The 21,029-nt window shown below is 37.8% G+C and overlaps 6 protein-coding genes across 6 annotated transcripts; 4 read left to right on the forward strand and 2 right to left on the reverse strand.

Moving 5' to 3' along the window:
* Positions 1-24: 24 nt before the first annotated feature.
* On the forward strand, positions 25-5,200 carry SOCG_04057 (formin For3). Its single transcript, XM_013164899.1, has one exon. It carries the CDS (start codon positions 343-345, stop codon positions 4,600-4,602), a length of 4,260 nt encoding a protein of 1,419 aa, XP_013020353.1. The 5' UTR covers positions 25-342; the 3' UTR covers positions 4,603-5,200.
* Positions 5,201-5,310: 110 nt separating this feature from the next.
* SOCG_04056 (elongator complex subunit Elp2) lies at positions 5,311-8,349 on the forward strand. Its single transcript, XM_013164898.1, has 3 exons — positions 5,311-5,502; positions 5,562-6,145; positions 6,189-8,349. Exons 1-3 carry the CDS (start codon positions 5,386-5,388, stop codon positions 7,762-7,764), a joined length of 2,277 nt encoding a protein of 758 aa, XP_013020352.1. The 5' UTR covers positions 5,311-5,385; the 3' UTR covers positions 7,765-8,349.
* SOCG_04055 (TOG Alp14) lies at positions 8,283-11,222 on the forward strand. The gene has a single exon (XM_013164897.1). It carries the CDS (start codon positions 8,631-8,633, stop codon positions 11,064-11,066), a length of 2,436 nt encoding a protein of 811 aa, XP_013020351.1. The 5' UTR covers positions 8,283-8,630; the 3' UTR covers positions 11,067-11,222.
* Positions 11,223-11,249: 27 nt separating this feature from the next.
* On the reverse strand, positions 11,250-13,146 carry SOCG_04054 (uncharacterized protein). Its single transcript, XM_013164896.1, has one exon. It carries the CDS (start codon positions 12,882-12,884, stop codon positions 11,409-11,411), a length of 1,476 nt encoding a protein of 491 aa, XP_013020350.1. The 5' UTR covers positions 12,885-13,146; the 3' UTR covers positions 11,250-11,408.
* Positions 13,147-13,332: 186 nt separating this feature from the next.
* SOCG_04053 (ATP-dependent RNA helicase Ucp1) lies at positions 13,333-18,143 on the reverse strand. The gene is made up of 6 exons (XM_013164895.1): positions 17,431-18,143; positions 17,186-17,374; positions 16,532-17,135; positions 14,464-16,481; positions 14,167-14,424; positions 13,333-14,128 (listed from the first exon to the last, which is right to left on the reverse strand). The coding sequence occupies exons 1-6, from the start codon at positions 17,698-17,700 to the stop codon at positions 13,478-13,480; spliced, it is 3,990 nt and encodes a 1,329-aa protein (XP_013020349.1). The 5' UTR covers positions 17,701-18,143; the 3' UTR covers positions 13,333-13,477.
* Positions 17,948-21,012, forward strand: SOCG_04052 (ribosome biogenesis ATPase). The gene has a single exon (XM_013164894.1). The coding sequence runs from the start codon at positions 18,455-18,457 to the stop codon at positions 20,828-20,830; it is 2,376 nt and encodes a 791-aa protein (XP_013020348.1). The 5' UTR covers positions 17,948-18,454; the 3' UTR covers positions 20,831-21,012.
* Positions 21,013-21,029: the final 17 nt, after the last annotated feature.

Here is a 21,029-nt window from a genome sequence, read left to right on the forward strand (position 1 = left end):
GCATTATTTACTCAAGCTTTTTGTTTCTTACCGTATCTTTATACTCTATATTTATTATTAAAAAGTACAGACTGTTGTTAAAATATATTTGCAATCAAGGTTTCGCTTTCCTTAGATTTGGGAAGCAATTCCTTCTTCGCTTGGCAGTTTCGCATTTTAACACATCCACCTACTGCTGAAGCTACTCTATCAAAAGATACTTGGTGGCTTGATTTATATCCTTACCGACTTAGTCCTCTAACGAACTGGCTTTGTCGTTGATTTGCATCCTTAAGCTTGTTTTACCCATTTCATTCATTTCTTGTCTCTATTCCGTTTCCTTATTTATTTATACACTTAGAAATGCCGACACGTTCTTTTCATAATCCGTCAGAAGTTGATCCCAAAGACTATTCTTGGAATACTCAGTTATTCGAAGACCGTTCTACTACTCCTTCTACAGTGTCATTATCAGAGCCGTATGATTTAAGCAATATTCAATTACATTCAGAAAATGAATCTCGAGAAGATGTTGTTTCACTTGGTCATGAATCTGATAACTCCTTGCAGTATATGTGTTACCGAACTGTATATCATCACAAAATCAAAGTTTTCGATAGACTATACGTGGAAGCTACTGAAATTAGAAAAAAGTATCCTATGGAAAATCGGCTTGTTGCTAAACCTCCTGTTGTTAAGGAAATACAAGATTCATCAAAAAGAGGAGTCTATCTAGCTGACACTCCCTTGACAAAGGATGTTACAGTTTTGGATGAAGATATGTATGTTGTTATTTTGGGAAGAATTGATTACTACATTGAGAAAATTGTCGAAGTGCCAACCAATGTGGAACACTTGGTAGCCCTTAATTTACAACTACAAATGCAACCTATTTGGTGGATTGACGAATTTTCCGAAAGAAACGGTGTCGAAAGCTTGTTAACTTCTTTACGGAATCTAGGCCATATTCCACAGCGTCATGCCTATACCGACGTAGAGGTACTGCTGATCCAGTCCCTTTTCCATTCATTAAATAGCGGTGTTGCCAGAAATCGTTTGTACTTGTCTGCTAAATGCGCTGTTCCTGGCTTTAATGCTATCGGTGCCTTAGCTGAATCAATGTTCTCCAAGAGTCTTAATGCTCGTCGTATCTCAACGTTTATCTTGAAAATTATTTGCAGTCGAAAGTTTGAACATGGCCATTTGTTTGTTATCAAAGCCTTGGAATGGCTTGTTGAGCAAGGTGCCTCGAAAACTCGGTTTAGCAAATGGATGTCCGCTTTACACGATGTTGTTTCTGGTATTCAAAGTCATGCTGATAACCTCATATTGCCGAATAACGAACTTGCCAACCTACAAGACACAGACTGCTTGATTGATTATTTGGTAGTTACCTTTAACTTGATACGTGGAATTTGTTCGTGTACTGTGGATCTTCAATCGAGATGCAATATTCGTCGCGAATTCTTGAACGCTGGTCTAGGTAAGACATTAGAAATTATGCAGCGTTGGAAAAACATTTCCGTTCGGACCGTTGTTGTCAATCTTCTAAATGAACACAACGGTGATGCACAAACTTATAAAAAGTATATGGTTTTAAATTCTGCGAATATGGAGAAATCAGACGTCGCTTCTTTAAAGTCCACGAATGTCGCTACTGACCGTCATATGAATGAGGAAGATCCTCAGCAAGTGCAAATGCTAAACGCGTTTCAGAAAATTTGCTCTCGTTTAATAGATCATGATTCTCAAAGTAGTTTTTATAATTTGCTCCAGTCCTTGAGCAATGAAAAAGATCTCGAAAAAATTGAAAAGTCGATGCATCTTTTGGTGTTTACTTTGAATGCAATTGATGATTATAAATCTGCTAGAGTGGACTCTAATGTTGGTTTCAATATCGTTTCACAACGGTTGCTCGATCGTATGGGCACGGCTGACGAATTATCCGATTATAAGACCAGGCAAAGTGAGTTAGTATTGGAGAATAAACGTTTGCATGATCAAGTGGATGCATTATTATCACAGCTTAACGTTGGTCCCCGTGATCCTATGCAGTTCTTGAAGAATCAGCTGAACGAACTTCGAAGAGAAATAGATCAAAGAGAGAGGCTCTTGACATCTATGCAACGAGAATTTGATGGTCGCTATAAGGCTCAGTTATTTGCCTATAGTAAACTACAGTCTCAGTTAGAAGCCGCCCAAAGTCCTGGAAATTTCAATTTACAGAATGCGTATTCTCCCGGAAAACCATTTATCAAGAAATCTGCTTCTCAAGATTCATTAGATGCGATGTCGAAAGATTTCGCTTATAGTGTTGTTCCACCATTGGAAGATTCTAAGCACTATGTTACTGCTGAAAAGGATGAACAAGAATCGGAAGTTGAATCAGAGGTATCTTCTTTGGAAGAATCAAATGAAAGCGTTTCTCATTTAAAAGATACTTCAACTAAGACGCCTGTTATAACACCCCCAACACAGCTTGGTCCTCCTCCTCCACCCCCTCCTCCGGTCCCTATTATGGGAGTTTCAAAAGTAGCTGTACCATCAGCTGTAAACGTACCACCACCGCCTCCTCCTCCTCTTCCTCCTTCTGCGTCTGGTGGCTTACAAGGCCCTCCACCACCACCGCCTCCTCCTCCGGGTGTAACGCCCGGTGGAAGATTTGTGACTTCAACCTTGCAGCCTACTTTGACCGCTACTGAACAAATTACTGAGAAATCCGAAGAAGAATTAAAAGAAGAAGAAGAAAGGGCTAGACAACAAAGAGAGGAAGCAGAAAAAAGAGCGAGAGAAGCAGTCGAGAAATATACGAAGATACCAAGCTTCAGAGATTATTACGAACCCAAACATCAGCTTAAGCGCGTCCATTGGGAACGTGTTGACCCACCATCAGGTCATAATATTTTCGTTAAGTTTCCTGTGGATATCGAGACTATCGGAAAAACCCTTCTGGATAGCGGGTGGTTACAAATTCTAGATGAGAAATTTGACAATACTAGAAGAATTGAAACCAAAGCCGTGGCTAAAGAAGCTTCGCCGGATGCACTGTTATCTCCAAATGTAAAACAACATTTGGAAATTGTTTTACGTTCCGTCTCGGAGTTCACACCTGAAGAGTTAGTACGAATGTTTTTGACCGATCCTAATTTTCTGCCTCCTGCTATTCAGTTTTTCCACAAGTCTGGATTTGCTACTCAAGAGGGACTGTTGGCTCCGTTTGCGTCTTATTGGACTGATTATAGTAAGCCTGAGGATAAGCGTACGCCTCCTAAAGATGATGTGCGTAAGCTGGGCTATTATGAAAGGTTTTTCGTTTTATTTATCGTAAACTTGAGACATTATTTTCAGCAGCGTATGTATGGTTTACGCTTGCGTGAAACTTTCATACCAGAAATTGAGAATATTGAAGTTCATGTGAAAAAGGTTATTGACGTTTGTAAGTCAGTTTTAGAAGATAAATATTTTTCTGGATTTTTTCAAGTTTTGCTTAATCTCGGAAACTATATTAATGACCCTCTTGATAAAGCTCGTGCATTTTCTTTGCCAATGGTGTATAGACTGGAAACGTTGCGAGATTGTACATTTTCTAACACTCTTTTGCATTACTTCGAAGATATCATTCGTACCCAATTCCCTGAATACGAAAAATCTGAAGCTACATTCAAGAAAATACAGTCCATTTGTTCTTATGGTATCGATGGGCTCGTCTCTGAGATGGATTCAGCTTATGAACAATATTTGCACTTTAAAAATGAAATAGAGAAGGGTGCATTGTCGAAGCGTGAAGAACATCATCCGGAGGATAAAGTGGTTGATGCTATCTATGAGTGGTATGATAAGGCTTCTGAAAAGATAAAGAGCTTCATGGCCTTGAAGCGTGATTTTTTGAAGCTAACAGAGGATACTGTTAAGTATCTCTGCGAATTCAAAAACGTGGAAGTTGTTCGAAATACTTTTCTAAAAAACTTGACATCGTTTTATATTATTTACTGTAACGTCAGAAACGACAATGCAAGAAAACGCGAGCGCGAAGCTCAAGCCAGACGAACTGAGGAATCCAAAAAATTGATTATGGAACGTAAGAAAACGTCAATAGTCGCCCAGTATAGGAAGGAAATTCCGGATGAGACAAGCAGATCTCCTTCAAATCAGGATCTTATAACGGATATTGGTTCGTCGAAGGTTGTGGATACTTCAGAAACTTTAGCTGATGAGACTTCTGAAGATGGTAATCAAGAACTGCATGATACGCTTTTGAGTGAATTGGGCAAACAAATCTCCGATGGTGCAGATAAAGTTAACAATGAGGATTCCGTTAACGGGCTTGGTGTAGTCACGAAGAATGAAGATGTTATAGAATTAACTTCTGAAACCGACGATATTGCTACAAGAGCAAAATCAATGCTTTTGAAAATTAAAAATACAGAGAAGCGAGGCAATAGTGTGAAGATTGATCCCATGGACATGGATGAGGATTCTTTGCGGGCACAATTAAAAGCAGCGAATCATCCTCAAAAAGTTTCCTTACCCCATGATAAAAAAAAGAATTCAGTGGAAGCGTCTTTAGCCAAAAGCATATTAGCTAATTTAACGAATCCGTCTGCTAGGGAATTTCAGTCATGAGGATCTTCTACGCAGTCATATTCAAAAGGGATCTTATTCTTCACCATAGGTAAGAATAACTGGTAGTGTGAGCACTTTTTGTGCATAAAATTGTTGCGCAGTTTCACGCGTTTTATTCTGTGCGACGAACTAAAATAATTTTGGTTTGAAGTGATTGTCATATTTTGCTTTATTTTTGAACAAGAGGATGGCTAATAGGGAAAAAACAAAAGGGCTTGAAATAGAAATTTCTGAAGCTGGAGCGAATGTGGACTCATTGCATTGCGTTTAGCCTGTATATGAGTGGTTATCGTTTCATTCGTTTAAAGATTCTATGCCCGCTGTTAATCGAAAACAAAATTGGATGCGCTCAAAATATCGTTTAATGTTCTCTTAATAACAACGATACTAATGATGGAACAAAAATTATTTATTTGAACTAAGCCGTTGACATGTTTCTGAAATGCTGGACATTGAATACTCTATAGATGTTTAACGCTTTTTTGTAATCATAATTTGATAATATTGAAAGATACATTTAGCTTCAATGGGTTACAAATGAGAAAATTTAATATTTGGTACAATAAAAGGGCCATAATTTTTAATAAAAAGTAATGAATGTATATATGTAAGATAGTTATACCAAAACCTATTCTAGTAAATCCCAGCTTTCTTATTTTTGTCGATGAATTTTATTTATGTTACCTGGTTTACAAGTAACGAAAAGTTGGTTGAAGTGAAGGATCTGTACTTCACCAAGTTTGCAGCATCTCTATACATATATATATAGATATAAAAACTGCAATGTTTCGGTATGAAACACTTCATGCTGGATGTAACCGCATTTCAGAAGCAGCTTCGTGGACGAAAAAATTTGGGTTGGTTTATGGTGCTGAAAAACTCATAGCGATTGCAGATCCTGTAAGTTTCCGTGGAAGAATCCACTGAAGAAATAAAAAGATTAACATATTTAACCATAGTTTAAAGAAATTCAATATCTAATAGCTGGTCATACGGACAGAATAAATTGTATTGAAGAGTTTACTACTGAAAAAACGTTAATTATTTCAGGATCATCGGACAAGACAATTCGTTTATGGGAAAAGGATGAAGAAAATGATTCCTTTATTATAATCCAAACAATAAATTTGGATGCTACCCCAGAAAGCCTCAATATTAATGGTGATCTGATTATTGCTGGGTGTTCTAACAGCGAATGCGTCGTTTTCCAATGGAAAGGAGCAAGTGAGATGTTAAAAGAAATAACACGATTTCACACGGGAGAATTGATTCCAATGAATCTGGAAACGATAAAGTTCAAGGACGGAATTGTTTTAGTAGTCGGTGGCTCTAACAAACGAATAAACGTTTATGGCAGTGACAGTACATCAATTCACTTTGAATTAAAGGCTGTTCTAACAGGTCATCTTGATTGGGTACGATGTTTGGCTGTTCGACAAACTTCTGAATCGATGGCTACAATGGTCTCCGGCAGTCAGGATCGTTATATGCGACTTTGGAAAATCTCCCTCTGGGAAGAAAAAGATGAAGCCACTTCTGATGAGTAAGTTTATATATTTCATAAAGGTTTACATTAACCTTGTTAGATTTTCTGAAACACTGTTATCCAATAAGCCCATCCGGTTTACTCTTAATGGAGTGGAGTATAAGATCGTCTTTGATGCTCTTTTAATGGGCCATGAAGATTGGATTATGAACGTACAGTGGCATCCTACCGAAGAAATCATCCTATCTTCCTCTTCTGATTCTTCGTTAATGGTGTGGGAGCCCGATGCAGCTACCGGTATTTGGGTACCAAACGGACGCATGGGTGAAATCGCGTCTTCTCACGGTTCAACGACAGCAACTGGGAGTGCAGGTGGCTTCTGGGGAGGTTTTTGGAGCCCTGACGGTAATGCGGTCGCCTGTTGGGGAAGAACAGGAGGTTGGAGATTATGGAAGAAGTCTGGAAGTGGTTGGGAGCAGCTTCCTTCTGTCTCTGGACATACTAAACCAGTAAAATCTGTGGCTTGGGATCCCCAGGGTCAGTTCTTTTTTACAGTAAGTTTGGACCAAACTACTCGTCTTTATGCTTCTTACGAGCAAGATAACACATGGAGAGAGATGGCTCGACCACAGATTCATGGTTATGATTTGACAACAGTTCAGTGCTTGCCCTCACGAATCGGTTTTATCAGTTGTGCCGATGAAAAGGTTACGCGTGTTTTCGAATTCCCAAAAACGATTGCTAGATTGTTAAGACGCCTTTGCGGTACTCAAATATTTGAAGAAAAGCTTCCAGAAGCCGCCAATGTTCCTCTCTTAGGCCTATCTAATAAAGCAACAACTGCTACTGAAACAGGTACAGTAAATGCTGACGAAGTTCAAACTCCATTAATTGAAGTTATTGACTCCTTGCAACATCCGCCCTTTGAAGAACACTTGCAGCGTTTGCTATTATTTCCAGAAATTGAAAAGATTTATGGTCACGGGTACGAAGTTTATGCCTGCGATGTTTCACATAAAGGTGATTACATTGCAACGTCTTGCAAATCTCAATCTCCTGAACACGCCATAATTCGCTTATACGATACCAATGTTTGGAAACAGCAGCAGATGCTTTCTGGTCATTCACTCACTGTAACAACCATAAAGTTTTCACACGACGATAAATACTTATTGAGCGCAGGACGTGATCGACTAGTTTGCATTCATCAATTCTCTGATGTAGAATCGAAGTACATCCCTTATGTCGTTATTAAAGCGCACTCCCGTATTATTTGGGATGCTGCTTGGGCACCAAAGGAAATGGGTTATTTATTTGCTACAGCTTCAAGGGACAAAATGGTTAAACTTTGGCAAGTTTTGGATGATAAGAAAATTAAAGATGTGGTAGCTTTACAGTTTGCAGATGCTGTAACTGCATTGGATATTGCACCTTTCTTTCATGATGATCATCTCTTAATGGCAGTAGGTACGGAATCAGGTAAAACGTACGTTTGGAAATGTCCTAAAGATGATCTAACAAAATGGACTCCTTTACGACTGCCGGATACGATGTCTCCTAAGGAATCAATAAACAAAATTGCTTGGAGACCAGTATATGACAAAAAAGGAAGCTACTCTTTGTTGTTAGCTGGCGAAGATACATCGATTCGGATGCTTCGGGTTCAGCTCAACTAAAATAAATGTATAAAATCATTGGGTTTTTTTGGACTGCGTCGAATAATATTTGTTAATACAAATTTCAAAAGAACAAGCACCGTGTACTTACAATGCAAAAGTTGTTTTTTGAACATCTAATCACTACGAAAACTTCATGGAGCTAAGACAATTTTGATTAAGTTCATTTCTTTGTTAACGGTCATGCGAGCTGATTATAATGTCTCATGGGAGTTTAACTACAAAATTTAGTACGTAAGTAATGATTTACACAACAACTGCATTGATTGAAGTAGACTGCTTGTCCTGGTTGGTTTCATTCGTATCTCAAATGATGTAAACGAAATTCTTTGATTTAAATTAATGCTGCTAAGAATCGTTTACAACGTTTCATCAATTTAGTAATTAGCTAAATTGCTTCTATAGATACTTCTTTATTAGCTATTAGTGTATTCTTTCAACACATATTTTGGTTCCATTATGTAAATAAGGTACACCAAGTATGAAATTACTTCCTCTAACTACTTCACACCAGGATTAAGTACAAGAACAAAAGAGAACCAAGAATAGAAGAGTTCCAATATTATTCATAAAATAGACATTCTTTTAAGAAAAGTGTGTTTGAATGAACTTCTAAAAAATTTTTATCCGAAATCTGTCGTTTTATTCGGTGCTATTATTACGCAACCCTAACTATATTCATGAAAGTATATTTGAGTCAAAATACTATTTAGAGTATTCACGTATTTTTTATTTATTGTTTGCCTTACGCCAAATTCATTTGAAGCTAAACGTACTCACGTTACCCACCGTACAATATCCTCCTTCTTTATTTTACTTTGGTTTACATTCCTTAGACTTACCTTCATTCAGTTGTTTTATTCACAATGAGTCAGGATCAGGAAGAAGATTACACCAAGTTACCTTTGGAAACGCGAATTACACATAAAGTCTGGAAGGCACGTTTGGGTGCTTATGAAGAGTTGAATAAATCGTTCTCCCTCTCCGGGTCTCCAACAGATTCTTGTTTCGATCTTTGGGCCCGTCAACCTGATTTATGGAGATCTGTTCTTGCAGACAGCAATGTCGCAGCTCAAGGAGCAGGCGTTACTGCTTTCGTGTCATTCTGTAAATATGCAGATCCATCTTACATCATTAAATGTAGAGAGCTTGCTGCTGCTGCTATATCAGAAAAATGCCTTACTTCTCGGGTTTCGACAAAATCTGATGCTATTGAAGCCTTGATGTTAATGATTGAAGTAGATACGGCAGCTCCTGTAATTGAACCTCTTCTTCCTTCCTTGTCGGCACGATCTCCAAAAGTTATTACTGCTAACGTGTCAGCTATTGCTGACTTGATCGAACAATTTGGTACGAAGATTATTCCACCAAAGCCTATTGTCGGACAGTTAAAGTCACTTTTCGGGCATGCTGATAAAAATGTACGTCACGAAACGTTTCGATTGACTGTCAATATGTTTCGCTGGATTGGAGAGCCTCTAAAAACATCAGTTTTTGGGGATTTGAAACCAGTCCAAGTGAAGGAGCTTGAAAGTTCTTTTGCGAAACTACCTTCTGATCCACCAAAGCAGCAGCGCTTGCTGAGAAGCCAAGTTCCTGAGCAAACTGAAGATGGTTTAGACAACGAAAAAGGTGACGATGATGATGAGAGCAATGACGAAGCAAACCTTCAGGAGGAAGGTGATGAATTCGACTTGATAGAGGAAGTAGATGTTATTCCCAAAATTGATTCAAACCTTGAAACCGTAATGTCCTCGACTAAGTGGAAGGAACGTAAGGAAGCTCTTGATGCGCTAGTTCCAGTCCTTAGCCAACCAAAAATTAAGGACGATGATTTCTTCTCCTTGGTTGCATTGCTATCTAAATCCATTATAAAAGATGCAAATATTATGGTCGTAATGAATGCAGCGAATTGTATAACGGCACTAGCTAAAGGTTTGCGTTTGAACTATTCTAAATACGCTATAACTTCAGTTCAAGCGCTTTTGGAGCGATCGAAAGAGAAAAAACAAAATGTTGTAGAGACATTGTCTTCAGCAATGGACGCTGTTTGCGATACGATACCTTTTGATGATGTTAGTGAACCCATTTGTGCTTTCTCTAACAACAAGAATCCTCAGATTAAAATTGCATGCTTTAATCTATTAACTCGCTGTTTTCGTAAAGTGCTTCACCATCCTTCGAAGTCTAGCATTGAGCTCTGCTCGAAATCTTGTGTTCCTGGAGTCTCAGACACGTTTGAGCCCGTGCGTTCTTCAGCAGCCGAAGCACTTGGAACTCTCATGAAGCTTGTAGGAGAACGACAATTAGCGGTACACATGGAATCCTTGGACGAAATACGAAAATCAAAGATCATGTCCTTTTTCGAGTCTGCTACAGTCAAGGCTAAGGCACCCCCGAAAACAAAACCCACTTCCACAACTACAGCTAAAAAACCTGATACTAAGCCAGTAGCACCTCCGAAGCCGAAAACTGCTAAAAACCCACCCTTGCCGACTTCCTCTAACTCGGCTGTATCAGCATCGCCGAAAAAGAAGACAAGCTCTGAGAAACTATCTTTGAACATGGAGAAGCCGAATGCGTTTGAGAACGGTCCTTTAATGCCAAGGCCTACAACTAGACCTGTGGCGCGTGGTCTTACTCGCAACTCACCACTTTTAAATAAGCCGGCTTTGAAATCAACATCACCACTTCCTGCTGGAACATTAAATCAAACGGTACAAGGAATAAAAAACATGGAGTTAGATGATGCGGCACATCAGCCTTTAAAACTTTCAAAGACAGCCCCGACTCACCTAGATTTGGAAGAAAACCGCGGTGGCTCTATCCAAGAAATCGCTTCACTGAATGAACAGAATGAAGAACTGAAAATTTTATTGTCTCTCGAAAGAGAAGAAAAAACTCGCTTACAACGAGAGTTAGCTGATGTTAAAAAAGAATTAAGTACACTCCGTGATTTACAGCCTTCCTCTCCACTAAATGATCGGAGATCCGCTTTTCTGCGAAGAGCTAATTCAGAAATGGCAGACACATCGACAGGTCCAAGCAACCGTTTAGACCTGTTACAATCTCCGCTAGGAAGGACGAGGCCTTTAAGTTCGACAGGTTTCAACCAACACTCTCCACTTGGAGTCTCCAAGGCCGGAAATAATTTTTCGTTTCAAAAAGATCCCCCAAAGCGGCCATTCTCCCCTCGCTCGAATGTAGAGTGGAACAAAGCAATTGATTTGACAACAAGGTTAAAACAAAAGATCAATGAAATGAAACAGACGGATATCAGACATCAGGGAATGATTCATTAGAAATAAGAGAAAAAAAAATATCTTAACATTTGGTTTTATAAAAGGATTTACGTATAATAATGGTTAATTTGGTGAATCTTTGAAAGTTTTATGATTTTCCTTGCAATAGATTGTTTTCTCATAGTAAATAAAATGTTTGAAAGAAATGGATGTTCATTACACTGTTATCGTAGCAACCAAACTTCAAGTGAGGACATAAATTTCATTAAAAATAAGTTATGTATAATATGGTAAATCAAAAATAAATGGAGTTGTAAATCGAACAAAGGAAAACGTGAATTTAGACTAAAATGTAGGCCCAACAATAAACATGAAAAAAGAAAACAATTAAATAAAATAATATCAACAGGGTTTTGATGAAGGGCGGTTCTGAAACATACCAGATATTTGATGTAAAGAAACATTAGAAGACATTACCTCTTCGTCGTCTTCCAAATAAAAATAAGGATCACGATTTCGGGAATAAGGGGGGAGATGAGACAATTCAGAACTCAAGTTTCGATGGAATATGAAAACAGGAAGCTTAAAATCGAACTTTTTAAGCTTGTGATGCAGCTTTTGTGAATTCCGAGGTGAATAATGAGACAAGCATTTTAAAGATAACTCACTAGATGACTGGGGGTGGTTGGTATTTTCCGATTCTGCATGCCAATTTGAAGCGAGAGATGAACTAGACCGGAAAGAAGAAAATAATGAGTATGATTTTTTTCTAAGTGAGGAGGTAGATGAAAAACTAGACTTCAACGGAGCACTGGAAGGTTCTGAAGTATGAACCGAAACATAAAATTTATGCTTTACAAGAAGATGAGGGTTTCCAGTTACACTGCCATGAATCGTATCTTCTAAAGGTACCATAAATTCAACTCTGGAGTGAAGTCCTGGTACGGTTGGAGGAGTCCACCGCCCATCTTCGTACAGGACGGTTGTTGAAACTCTGAAAGGACCATTGAATAGTAAGAAGGTGACCTTTTGGACAAGACAAACACGAATAAAATACCTTTCATAGGCGCACGCTGAAGTAGGTGACGACGCACGACTTTTACCATGAGATGATTTGTGTTCACCTAGTTCGAGACTAAGTCGACTCAAACGATCTGGTATAGAATCTGAAGACTCGTGTAAGCTTTTTGAAGAACGAGATGTGGGTGTTTTATTACCCAACGCATTGCACATTCTTTCAGAATTTGTGCTGTGAATATTTCCGTCGTCGAATTGCACGAGCTCGAGATTAATATAAAGGGGACATATGCATCCTGGGCCTTTGTAGTTTTGTTGAGGATAATTAAAAAAAACTCTTATGTCTTTGTGCTTTTTCGGTGATAACGAAAGTTTGGTAAAGGAGTCTTCGTTTAAAGGGAGACCAAAACGAATTTGATGTGCAACGGGCATACGGTCAGGATCTAAAGTGAACGGTATGAGAACTGGGATAGTGGTGACTTTAGGCATTCGACAATTGTCATTGGTAACAATATTTATAGTCAATTCATAATGAATGGCACCATCGGCTGTAAAAATCGTCCTTGGGGTGTACCTGGGAAGAGGTGCTATTATATCAAACGTGTATAAAGTTCCCTCTTGAACCAAAAAGCTTTCTGCTAAATTCCACTCAATGTGATTGAAGTGGGTTTCTAGCGGAAGCTTGTTTTCCGTTGGAAACGACTTGATACCAGTGAAAAATGCCCCTATTTGCTTACAAAAGAATGTGTCTGTCGTTGTAAAATACGCACGATATTTTAAAACTGACCTTAGATCCTCTACATTATCAAATGTATCCGATACTGTTCCCAAAATATGAAGTCTGTCTCTTGAATGATCCATAAATCTTCAATCGTAGTTCTTTCCTATTATAAACAACAATTGAATTCATTCCATTCGTTCCTTTTTTTTCAATTTTTCTTTTTTAACAAAAGTAACGATCGTAAAAGTCGATTTTTCAATATTTCCTGTTTGTGGACGACTTTGGCATTTATTTCCTTTAATTTGTAGTTTATTACGTTTAGTTGATTTAGGATAAGGATGACCAGCATACTATTGCTATCTTAGATACTATAGCGATTGCCGACTTCCTTAATCAACGAAAGAGATCAAATTCTTACATTTATGAACACAGGATAGATGATCGCAGTGTATCATATGGATGAATTTCTTTGAATGTAAGACAGTTCTTCAATCGAATAATACTAATAAAATCAAGCCAAAAAACATCTTGAAATGAGTGTAACAATAACCAAAGCACATACGAATGTTTCCTTACGATACACACATGGGTAATAACGTTTTTATGACTTAAACAGCTTCTTCCTACATTTACATATAATTCTTACATATACGATTTCATATGCCAATAATAGAAGAGAAATAGTTTTCACCAAAAAATTAACATTTTCTTTCAGAATCCGTAACGACCGTTCTCAAGTACCATTGCTAGCGATCAATGACTGTATGCATCTACGAATATCATCTTCGTAGTACACCTTTTGGTTAGACTCTAATCTTAGATGCAAAGCGAAGTCCAAATAACGTCTAAGCAATTTCAGTAAAATGACAACCTTTGGCCAAGCTTTCACAGTAAAGGCATTATCAAGGACCAAGCCCTTTCCTAAAGGATCCACTATAATATCGTTTGTTCCAAGAAGAGCCATCCCAAATGTATTTATAGGAGTGCAATTTTGCAAAAATGGTTTGGTGGTTTCCACCTTTCGCTCATAAGCTATAAATGTAGCTTTCGATGGGTTTGGTGAGTTAGTAAACATTACGCTATTTGGGTGAATAAACAATCTATTTTTGTGTTTATCGAAGAACTTTGTCAATCGAGCTTCTTGATCGACCTCGATAGACCCAGAAGAGGAAGACACGTATTTTTTGTCTGGGTAAGCACATTTTACAATATTTGGTCTGAGCGCACCGGCAATTATGGCCGAAAGAAGCGCTAAATCTTCGCTAGAATTCCATGAAAAATGGATATGCTTCAAGTCGATTACGAGTTTCAGCATTTGAATAGCATCACTTAATTCTGACCTGTTTTGTCTAATTTGTTGCATACTAACAACAGATATGTGATTCTAAACGTTAATAAGCAATTGAAATAGAAAGCACTTACATCCCGGCACCATTCAGTAGCTGTCTTCATACCGCTACATATCACGATTTCATGCCACTGGTCATATACTTTAGCATCTGTTAGGACATCACCCCATCCACCGCTCAACTCGGATCTCAATGTTCTAGTATCATCATCATGCAAAAATGGAGATTTCGAGGATAATACTGCTGAAATGCTCAGAGCAGGTTCTATAAACCCGAATATAGAGCTTAAAACTAAAAGTTTGCCTAGCTTTAAATCTACGGGTAAAGCAACCTAATTGTTAGTAATAAACACTCTATCAAAAAATCTTACCAAGTATTCTCCCAGTCCTGTGAGTTCTTCATTTTCAGTCAAAGCACCAACCTGGATTAGCTTATCTATGGCAGTATCAACAGCCTGGTCAGTAGGAGGATCCAAAAGACATTGCATAAATTTCTTAACAGATCCTTTCTTGTCTGAATCTTTATTGTTGCTAAAACGATTCACTAAAGGTAAGATGGTTAAGCAAACCTGGGATAAGGCTGTTCGAAGCACATCGGGTGGAGTCTCATCAACCATTCCTTTTTTCTCAAATCCTCTTGTGTATAACTTGTAACATTTTCCTGCCTGAACACGACCTGCTCTACCTCTTCGTTGTCTGCAAGCAGCCTTAGATGCCCACGTTTCTTTAAACGTTACTAAATCTCGATTAAGATCGTAATCTATTTGTTTCACTCTTCCACTGTCAATAACTGCCACAACGTCATTAATTGTAATTGAAGTCTCCGCAACATTTGTTGAACAAATGACCTTCCTTTTCTTGTATGATCTAAAAACTTTCCTTTGATCAATGGTATTCAAAGAAGCATGAAGAGGCAGTACTTCAAATCCATCTCCACAATTTCGTTTGATTTCTTGTATACAACGGTTGATGTTTGAAACACCGGGTAGAAAAATTAAAATACTACCCTTGTTCAAGGATAGTTCGGAATCAATTTGGTTTACGACTTGAGAAATAAGATTATAGTCAACTTCATACGAGCTGTTTTTTCTTTTCGAAATTTCGTCGTTTGAGTCCTCATCTTTTAGAAAACTGAAATCTTCAATGTAGAAATCTTCAACGGGATAAGTTCTACCTTCGATATGTAAATGTTTGGATTTGGGAAAATACGACATAAACTTTTCGGCGTTAACCGTTGCACTCATAAGTACAATTTTGAGGTTGGGAACGCGTGGCAAAATAGCTTTCAATAAGGCAAGAAGTATATCGTTCTCTATGGATCTTTCATGGACTTCATCAACAACAATGCATGATAGAGTACGAAGATATGCTAAACCATGCAATTGAATCCTCCTTAGTAATAAACCTGTTGTACAAAATTCTAGCAAAGTTTCCTTTGAAAGACATTTATCTCCATGTACACTATAACCAACTTCCTTCCCCAAAGAAGTAGTCCTTTCATAAGAAACTCGTTCAGCTAAACTCATTGCTGAAATTCTTCTGGGTTGAGTACATACAACGTTAGCAACAGTACCGTGACCTTCCGATAGGAAGTGATCCAAAATAAATTGAACTACTTGAGTAGATTTACCACTTCCTGTTTCACCACTTATAATTATTGACTGACAGCTTTGTAAGTAAGATAGCAGGGTTTCTTTTGATTTGGAAGCAGGAAGGGCTTCTCTATCTTTCGTTTTTTGTAAAAACTCTGGATTCTTTTGCCTTTCTAACCATTCATTGTAGATCTTCTTGTCCAATTCACTGTCACGTTTAAATAATTTCTGCCTTGGAGTATCCTTCTGCATATTGGATATAGCATCTTCAGTCTTTGATACATCCGTTCCAATTGTAACCGAAGAAAGACTTAATAAAGGTTCGAGGTTCTTCAAAAAATTTGTAATGTTTTCTTGAAAATAGTCGTATAATACGTCAAGCATAGGCTCCCCAACATAGTTTTGAGCATAAAGAATCAGTCTTCTTATTATACTTAGCTTTATATACGACGCCATTCTTTTGGTCGAAGATATGAATATTAAAGGTATGTTTTGAGGATAAGGATGAGCTGGCGGTTTAAATTCAATATAAATTTGACCAAATTCGTCTGATGGTGCATTAACCTTTATTTTACAAGAGTCATCATGCACAAGAACTTTATTTTCGTATATCGATTGCAAGGCTTCCGCCTCTTCCTTAAAGAAACATAATGACTCATTAGAAAATTCGGGGTTATCAGGAAATTCCTTATTAACCAAATGAAATTGTAAGTACTCTGCTGCAGATGCCAAGTTATTTCTGAATCTTTGTAAAACCGAAAAAGAGAAATCATAATTGTAACCGGTCTCTGCAAGGCCTACTCTAGGTGATTAGTAAGTGGGAATGACTTTAACGAAAGAGTCTTACGCTTTGTATTGTAATGAATTGCTAGTGTTTCAGAATTATTGTTCTGGACTCGTACGCCAACATTATAATCCGAAGGCAAAAACCTTTCTGGCAGGTCGTCTTCCGGAACATGTATAATTAACCATTCCAGCGCCTCCTCTAAAGATGAGCAGTATTGACATGCTTCCTTTGCATGCAAATCCCGAAACCCAAGACTTACTAGGTCCTTAACTATAAGACTCTCAAGTTTCTCAGACGGTCCCTTCTCTTCATACGCATCCCAAATGTTCAACGACCGTAAGAGGGTTTCAATAGACTGACGATGATTAAGGCTCATGTTGAGGGTGACAGCATGTTTAAAATCATACTTGGAAACCTCTGAAAGGCGAGTTCCTGCGGTAGAAGAGAACGTCGGTTTTGGAAGCTTGGGGGTAGGAGGTTTTGTTGATTGTTGCTGATTTGAGGCAATCGCTGCTTCTCGCTCTTTCGCAGCCTTAAAAGGATCCTCTTGGTAATAGTACTGTCTATTGTTTTTCACGTCTTCTTTCTTTTGCTTTTCCAAAGTTATCCATATATCTCTAAAATTTGGGGGAAGTGCATGTTGCAAAGATTTATGTGACAGAACCTGTAATTACATTTTGGTCAGTTTTCCATAAAGCTGCTTTTATCGCTTACCCTGTGTAATGCATATACAGCTCCGACATTTCTAGCTTCTACAAGAGTCTCCTTCTCAGGAAAATATTCTTTTTCGTAAAAGATTTTTGGAGGAACCAGGTTAGCATGATCAAAGACAGATGCATTTTTTGGATCTCTTTTCGATAATCGGACGGATACAAATAGATACTTTTTGGATTTTGTTTGTTTCTTGATTATGGATATCGTTAAATTATAGTTCAACTGAGTCAGTAGTATTCACTTACCACCTGTATATCCGGTTTTTCCCATTTGCTCTTTTGACAATGTTCGTTTAATAGTACAGCAGGAATTTTACCGGTCCAAGAACTGCCGCCTACTAATTGTTTAGCGGTAGGACGAGGTGCGGTATCTGGCTCCGCTTTATTTCCTACTTTTTCTCTAGCTTCTTTCCCTCCTGGGTTGGCTTTCATTTTATCTTTAACATTTTTATCTTTAGACTTATTTTTATCCACTGTGCCTTCCGATAGTTTTCCTTTTTTCCCTTTTGGGGCCATGCTCTATACAGTTTTGGAGAATGTCCAAAAAGGATTGCGCGCGTTGAGTCATGTAGAATAAAAGTCTTCCAATTTTTTTGAATTAAAAATTAAACAATTAGTTTATAAATAGTTACCAATTTATAGTCAGTTTATATAGTCTCCAAACTTTTACTTTCAATATTCAGTGCGAATAAAGCCAAAAACCGTTAGTATTCAGTATTCTGTGACTCTAAATAAAAACTTATAAAAAAGAAGAGAAAAATAAGTTTGAAATGCGAAAAATAAGTCTACTTTTTCTCAAGAGGTCTCATTTCAGCCTACTGTCATCACTAAAATATAGATTGCTTGCTTTCATTTTCAGGATGTTTCTTCAATTAATACCATTAATATAATAACTTTGATATCAATTAAAAAGTATTGTTGTTCGCTCCAAATCACTTGGTTAAGTACGCCTCTCCAAAGATGCAAACAATTATCTTACTTCATTATTTCCTTAAAAATTAATTCTTATTAAATAAAGTATGGTCTATCTAACGAAAAAAGTATACAAAAGGCATTTACTAGTATTTAGCCAGTCCGCCTAAATTTCTTACCCTTTGGTAGACTTACTTTCTACAACAAACTACCTTATTCCCAATATATAATTTGAGAGCTTTTTAGAAAAGCTTTTCTTCATAGAATAGTATTTTTTATATTGTTAATTTGGGTTTGTTGCCTTGTGAAGGAGTTTAGGACCAATTCTTTTGATATATAGAACTTTTGAAAAAAAAAAATGGCAAGGGGAAGACGCGCAAATCAGCGTGATGCTGATTTGGATTTAGAAAATATCCAAGGTGAGATTGAAGAAGTAAAACCGGCTCCCAAGCCAAAGACAAAGAAGAACAAAAAGGCTTCCAAGAAAATGGAAACTGTTCTTGATGATGAATCTGATTCAAACTCTGATGGAGAAGAGGAAAAAAGTGTTTCCCCTCCTAAGAAGTCTTCCCGTCAAAATAAAAAACCAGTTAATGCCTTTGCTGCATTCGCTGACGAGCAGGAAGATGAAGATGAATCTGAGTCAGAAGAATCAGTTGTTGAAGAATATCCCAAGAAGAAAAAGAAGAGTGACAAGAAATCAAGTCGTAAGAATGCTTTTGATTCTTTAAACGAAGACATGGATGAACTTTCCTTGAAGGATGAGAAGGAAGAGACTTCTACTTCCAAGAAGGAAAAGAAGAAATCCAAGAAGTCTGATGAGCCTAAGAAGGATCGCAAGACTCGCAAGAAAGAAGAAAAGGCTCAAAAAATGGCTTCTTTGATGGAACCTAAAGAGAAGAATGAGTCCTCCGGTAACGGACCTCTTAACCAAAATCAAAACTTGAAAGATGGTTTGCTTTCTGGTCGTCTCATTTTTGCTTATGCTTCTGGACAGAAAGTGTCTGCCGACGGTTCTGATCCATCAGCCGGTATCACCGTTACCGGTAATTTACTCAGTCCTCCCAACAGCCGTGATTTGCAAGTAGAGAAACTGTCAGTATCAGCTTATGGTAAGCATCTCATCAAGGACTCTGAACTCAGCTTAATAAATGGTCGTCGATATGGTTTAATCGCACCGAACGGTACCGGCAAGTCTACCTTACTTCACGCAATTGCATGTGGACAAATTCCTGCCCCTCAGTCTTTAGACTTTTATTTATTAGATCGCGAATATATGGGCAATTCACTTACCTGCGTGGAAGCAGTTTTGGACATCAATGAGCAAGAGCGTAAACACCTTGAAACCATAATGGAAGATCTTCTTGATGATCCAGATAAGAATGCTGTTGAGTTGGATACTATCCAAACTCGTCTTACTGAACTTGAAACAGATAATAGTGAACATCTTGTTTACAAGATTCTCAAGGGTCTGCAGTTTACTGATGAAATGATCGCGAAGCGAACTGAAGATCTAAGCGGTGGATGGAGAATGCGTATTGCTTTGGCTCGTATTCTGTTTATTAAGCCTACTCTTATGATGCTCGACGAACCTACCAATCACCTTGACCTTGAAGCAGTAGCATATTTGGAAGAATACTTAACTCACGAAATGGAAGGTCATACTGTGTTGATTACTTGCCATACTCAAGACACTTTAAATGAGGTTTGCACCGATATCATTCATCTCCACCATCATAAGCTTGATTACTATTCGGGTAATTACGATGTATTTCTCAAGGTTCGTGGAGAGCGTGATGCCCAGTTAGCTAAGAAGGCACGTCAACAAGAGAAGGACATGGCTAAATTACAAAATAAATTAAATATGACTGGAAGTGATCAACAAAAGAAAGCTAAGGCTAAGGTAAAGGCTATGGACAAGCGTCTTGAAAAAGATAAGCAATCCGGCAAGGTTCTAGACGAAGAAATTATTCAAGAGAAACAGCTAGTTATTCGTTTCCAAGAATGCGGTGGCGGTATACCTTCACCTGCTGTTAAATTTCAAGATGTTTCTTTTAACTATCCTGAAGGTCCTACTATTTTCTCCAATTTGAACTTTGGTTTAGATTTAAATTCCAGAATCGCTTTGGTAGGTCCTAATGGTGCTGGTAAGACTACATTAATTAGATTGATCCTTGAAAAGGTTCAACCTACTGTTGGAAGCGTTGTTCATCATCATGGTCTTCGATTGGCTTTATTCAACCAACATATGGGTGACCAATTGGATATGAGATTATCCGCAGTAGATTGGTTACGTACTAAATTCGGTAACAAGCCAGAAGGTGAAATGAGAAGAATCATCGGTCGTTACGGTCTTACTGGTAAGAGTCAAGTCATTCCCATGAGCCAACTTTCCGATGGTCAGCGTCGCCGTGTCCTTTTTGCTTTCCTCGGTATGACTCAACCTCACATTTTACTTCTTGATGAACCTACAAATGCTTTGGATATTGACACTATTGATGCGTTGGCTGACGCTTTAAACAACTTCGATGGTGGTGTTGTTTTCATTACTCACGACTTCCGTCTTATTGATCAAGTTGCTGAAGAGATTTGGGTCGTTAAGGATAATACTGTGAAAGAGTTTGATGGTGAAATCCGTGATTACAAGATGATGCTTAAAGAGCAGATTGCTAAGGATAGAGAAAATGAAAAAGAAGCAGAATTGGCTAAACAGAAGAGTAAAGCCTTGAGATAATTATAAAGGTATATTTGGTTATTTTTTCTGTGTTTGTTTAGTCTATTGGTTTATAATTTTAAAATAAGAATAAAATTAACTCAACATTTCACAAGTTTGATGATGATAAATTTGGAATTTTGTTTTTCTTGACAAAAGCCCCTAGCAAGGTGACTCATGCGTGTTCAAAAATTGAAATAACTGATTTATTACAACATTA

This window comes from Schizosaccharomyces octosporus (genome assembly GCF_000150505.1).
Source record: "Schizosaccharomyces octosporus yFS286 unplaced genomic scaffold supercont6.3, whole genome shotgun sequence".
In the NCBI taxonomy this organism is placed as follows: domain Eukaryota; kingdom Fungi; phylum Ascomycota; class Schizosaccharomycetes; order Schizosaccharomycetales; family Schizosaccharomycetaceae; genus Schizosaccharomyces; species Schizosaccharomyces octosporus.

Excerpts from the sequence above, each read along its gene's own strand:
- SOCG_04055 (XM_013164897.1), top strand. The coding sequence starts at position 8,631 with ATGAGTCAGGATCAGGAAGAAGATTACACCAAGTTACCTTTGGAAACG.
- SOCG_04052 (XM_013164894.1), top strand. The coding sequence starts at position 18,455 with ATGGCAAGGGGAAGACGCGCAAATCAGCGTGATGCTGATTTGGATTTA.
- SOCG_04057 (XM_013164899.1), top strand. The coding sequence starts at position 343 with ATGCCGACACGTTCTTTTCATAATCCGTCAGAAGTTGATCCCAAAGAC.
- SOCG_04054 (XM_013164896.1), bottom strand. The coding sequence starts at position 12,884 with ATGGATCATTCAAGAGACAGACTTCATATTTTGGGAACAGTATCGGAT.
- SOCG_04056 (XM_013164898.1), top strand. The coding sequence starts at position 5,386 with ATGTTTCGGTATGAAACACTTCATGCTGGATGTAACCGCATTTCAGAA. Across the intron at positions 5,503-5,561 it reads TCATAGCGATTGCAGATCCT|TTTAAAGAAATTCAATATCT; the intron begins GTAAGTTTCCGT and ends ATTTAACCATAG. Across the intron at positions 6,146-6,188 it reads GATGAAGCCACTTCTGATGA|ATTTTCTGAAACACTGTTAT; the intron begins GTAAGTTTATAT and ends TAACCTTGTTAG.
- SOCG_04053 (XM_013164895.1), bottom strand. The coding sequence starts at position 17,700 with ATGGCCCCAAAAGGGAAAAAAGGAAAACTATCGGAAGGCACAGTGGAT. Across the intron at positions 16,482-16,531 it reads AATTCATTACAATACAAAGC|GCCTTGCAGAGACCGGTTAC; the intron begins GTAAGACTCTTT and ends CACCTAGAGTAG. Across the intron at positions 14,129-14,166 it reads CTACTGAATGGTGCCGGGAT|AATCACATATCTGTTGTTAG; the intron begins GTAAGTGCTTTC and ends ATTAACGTTTAG.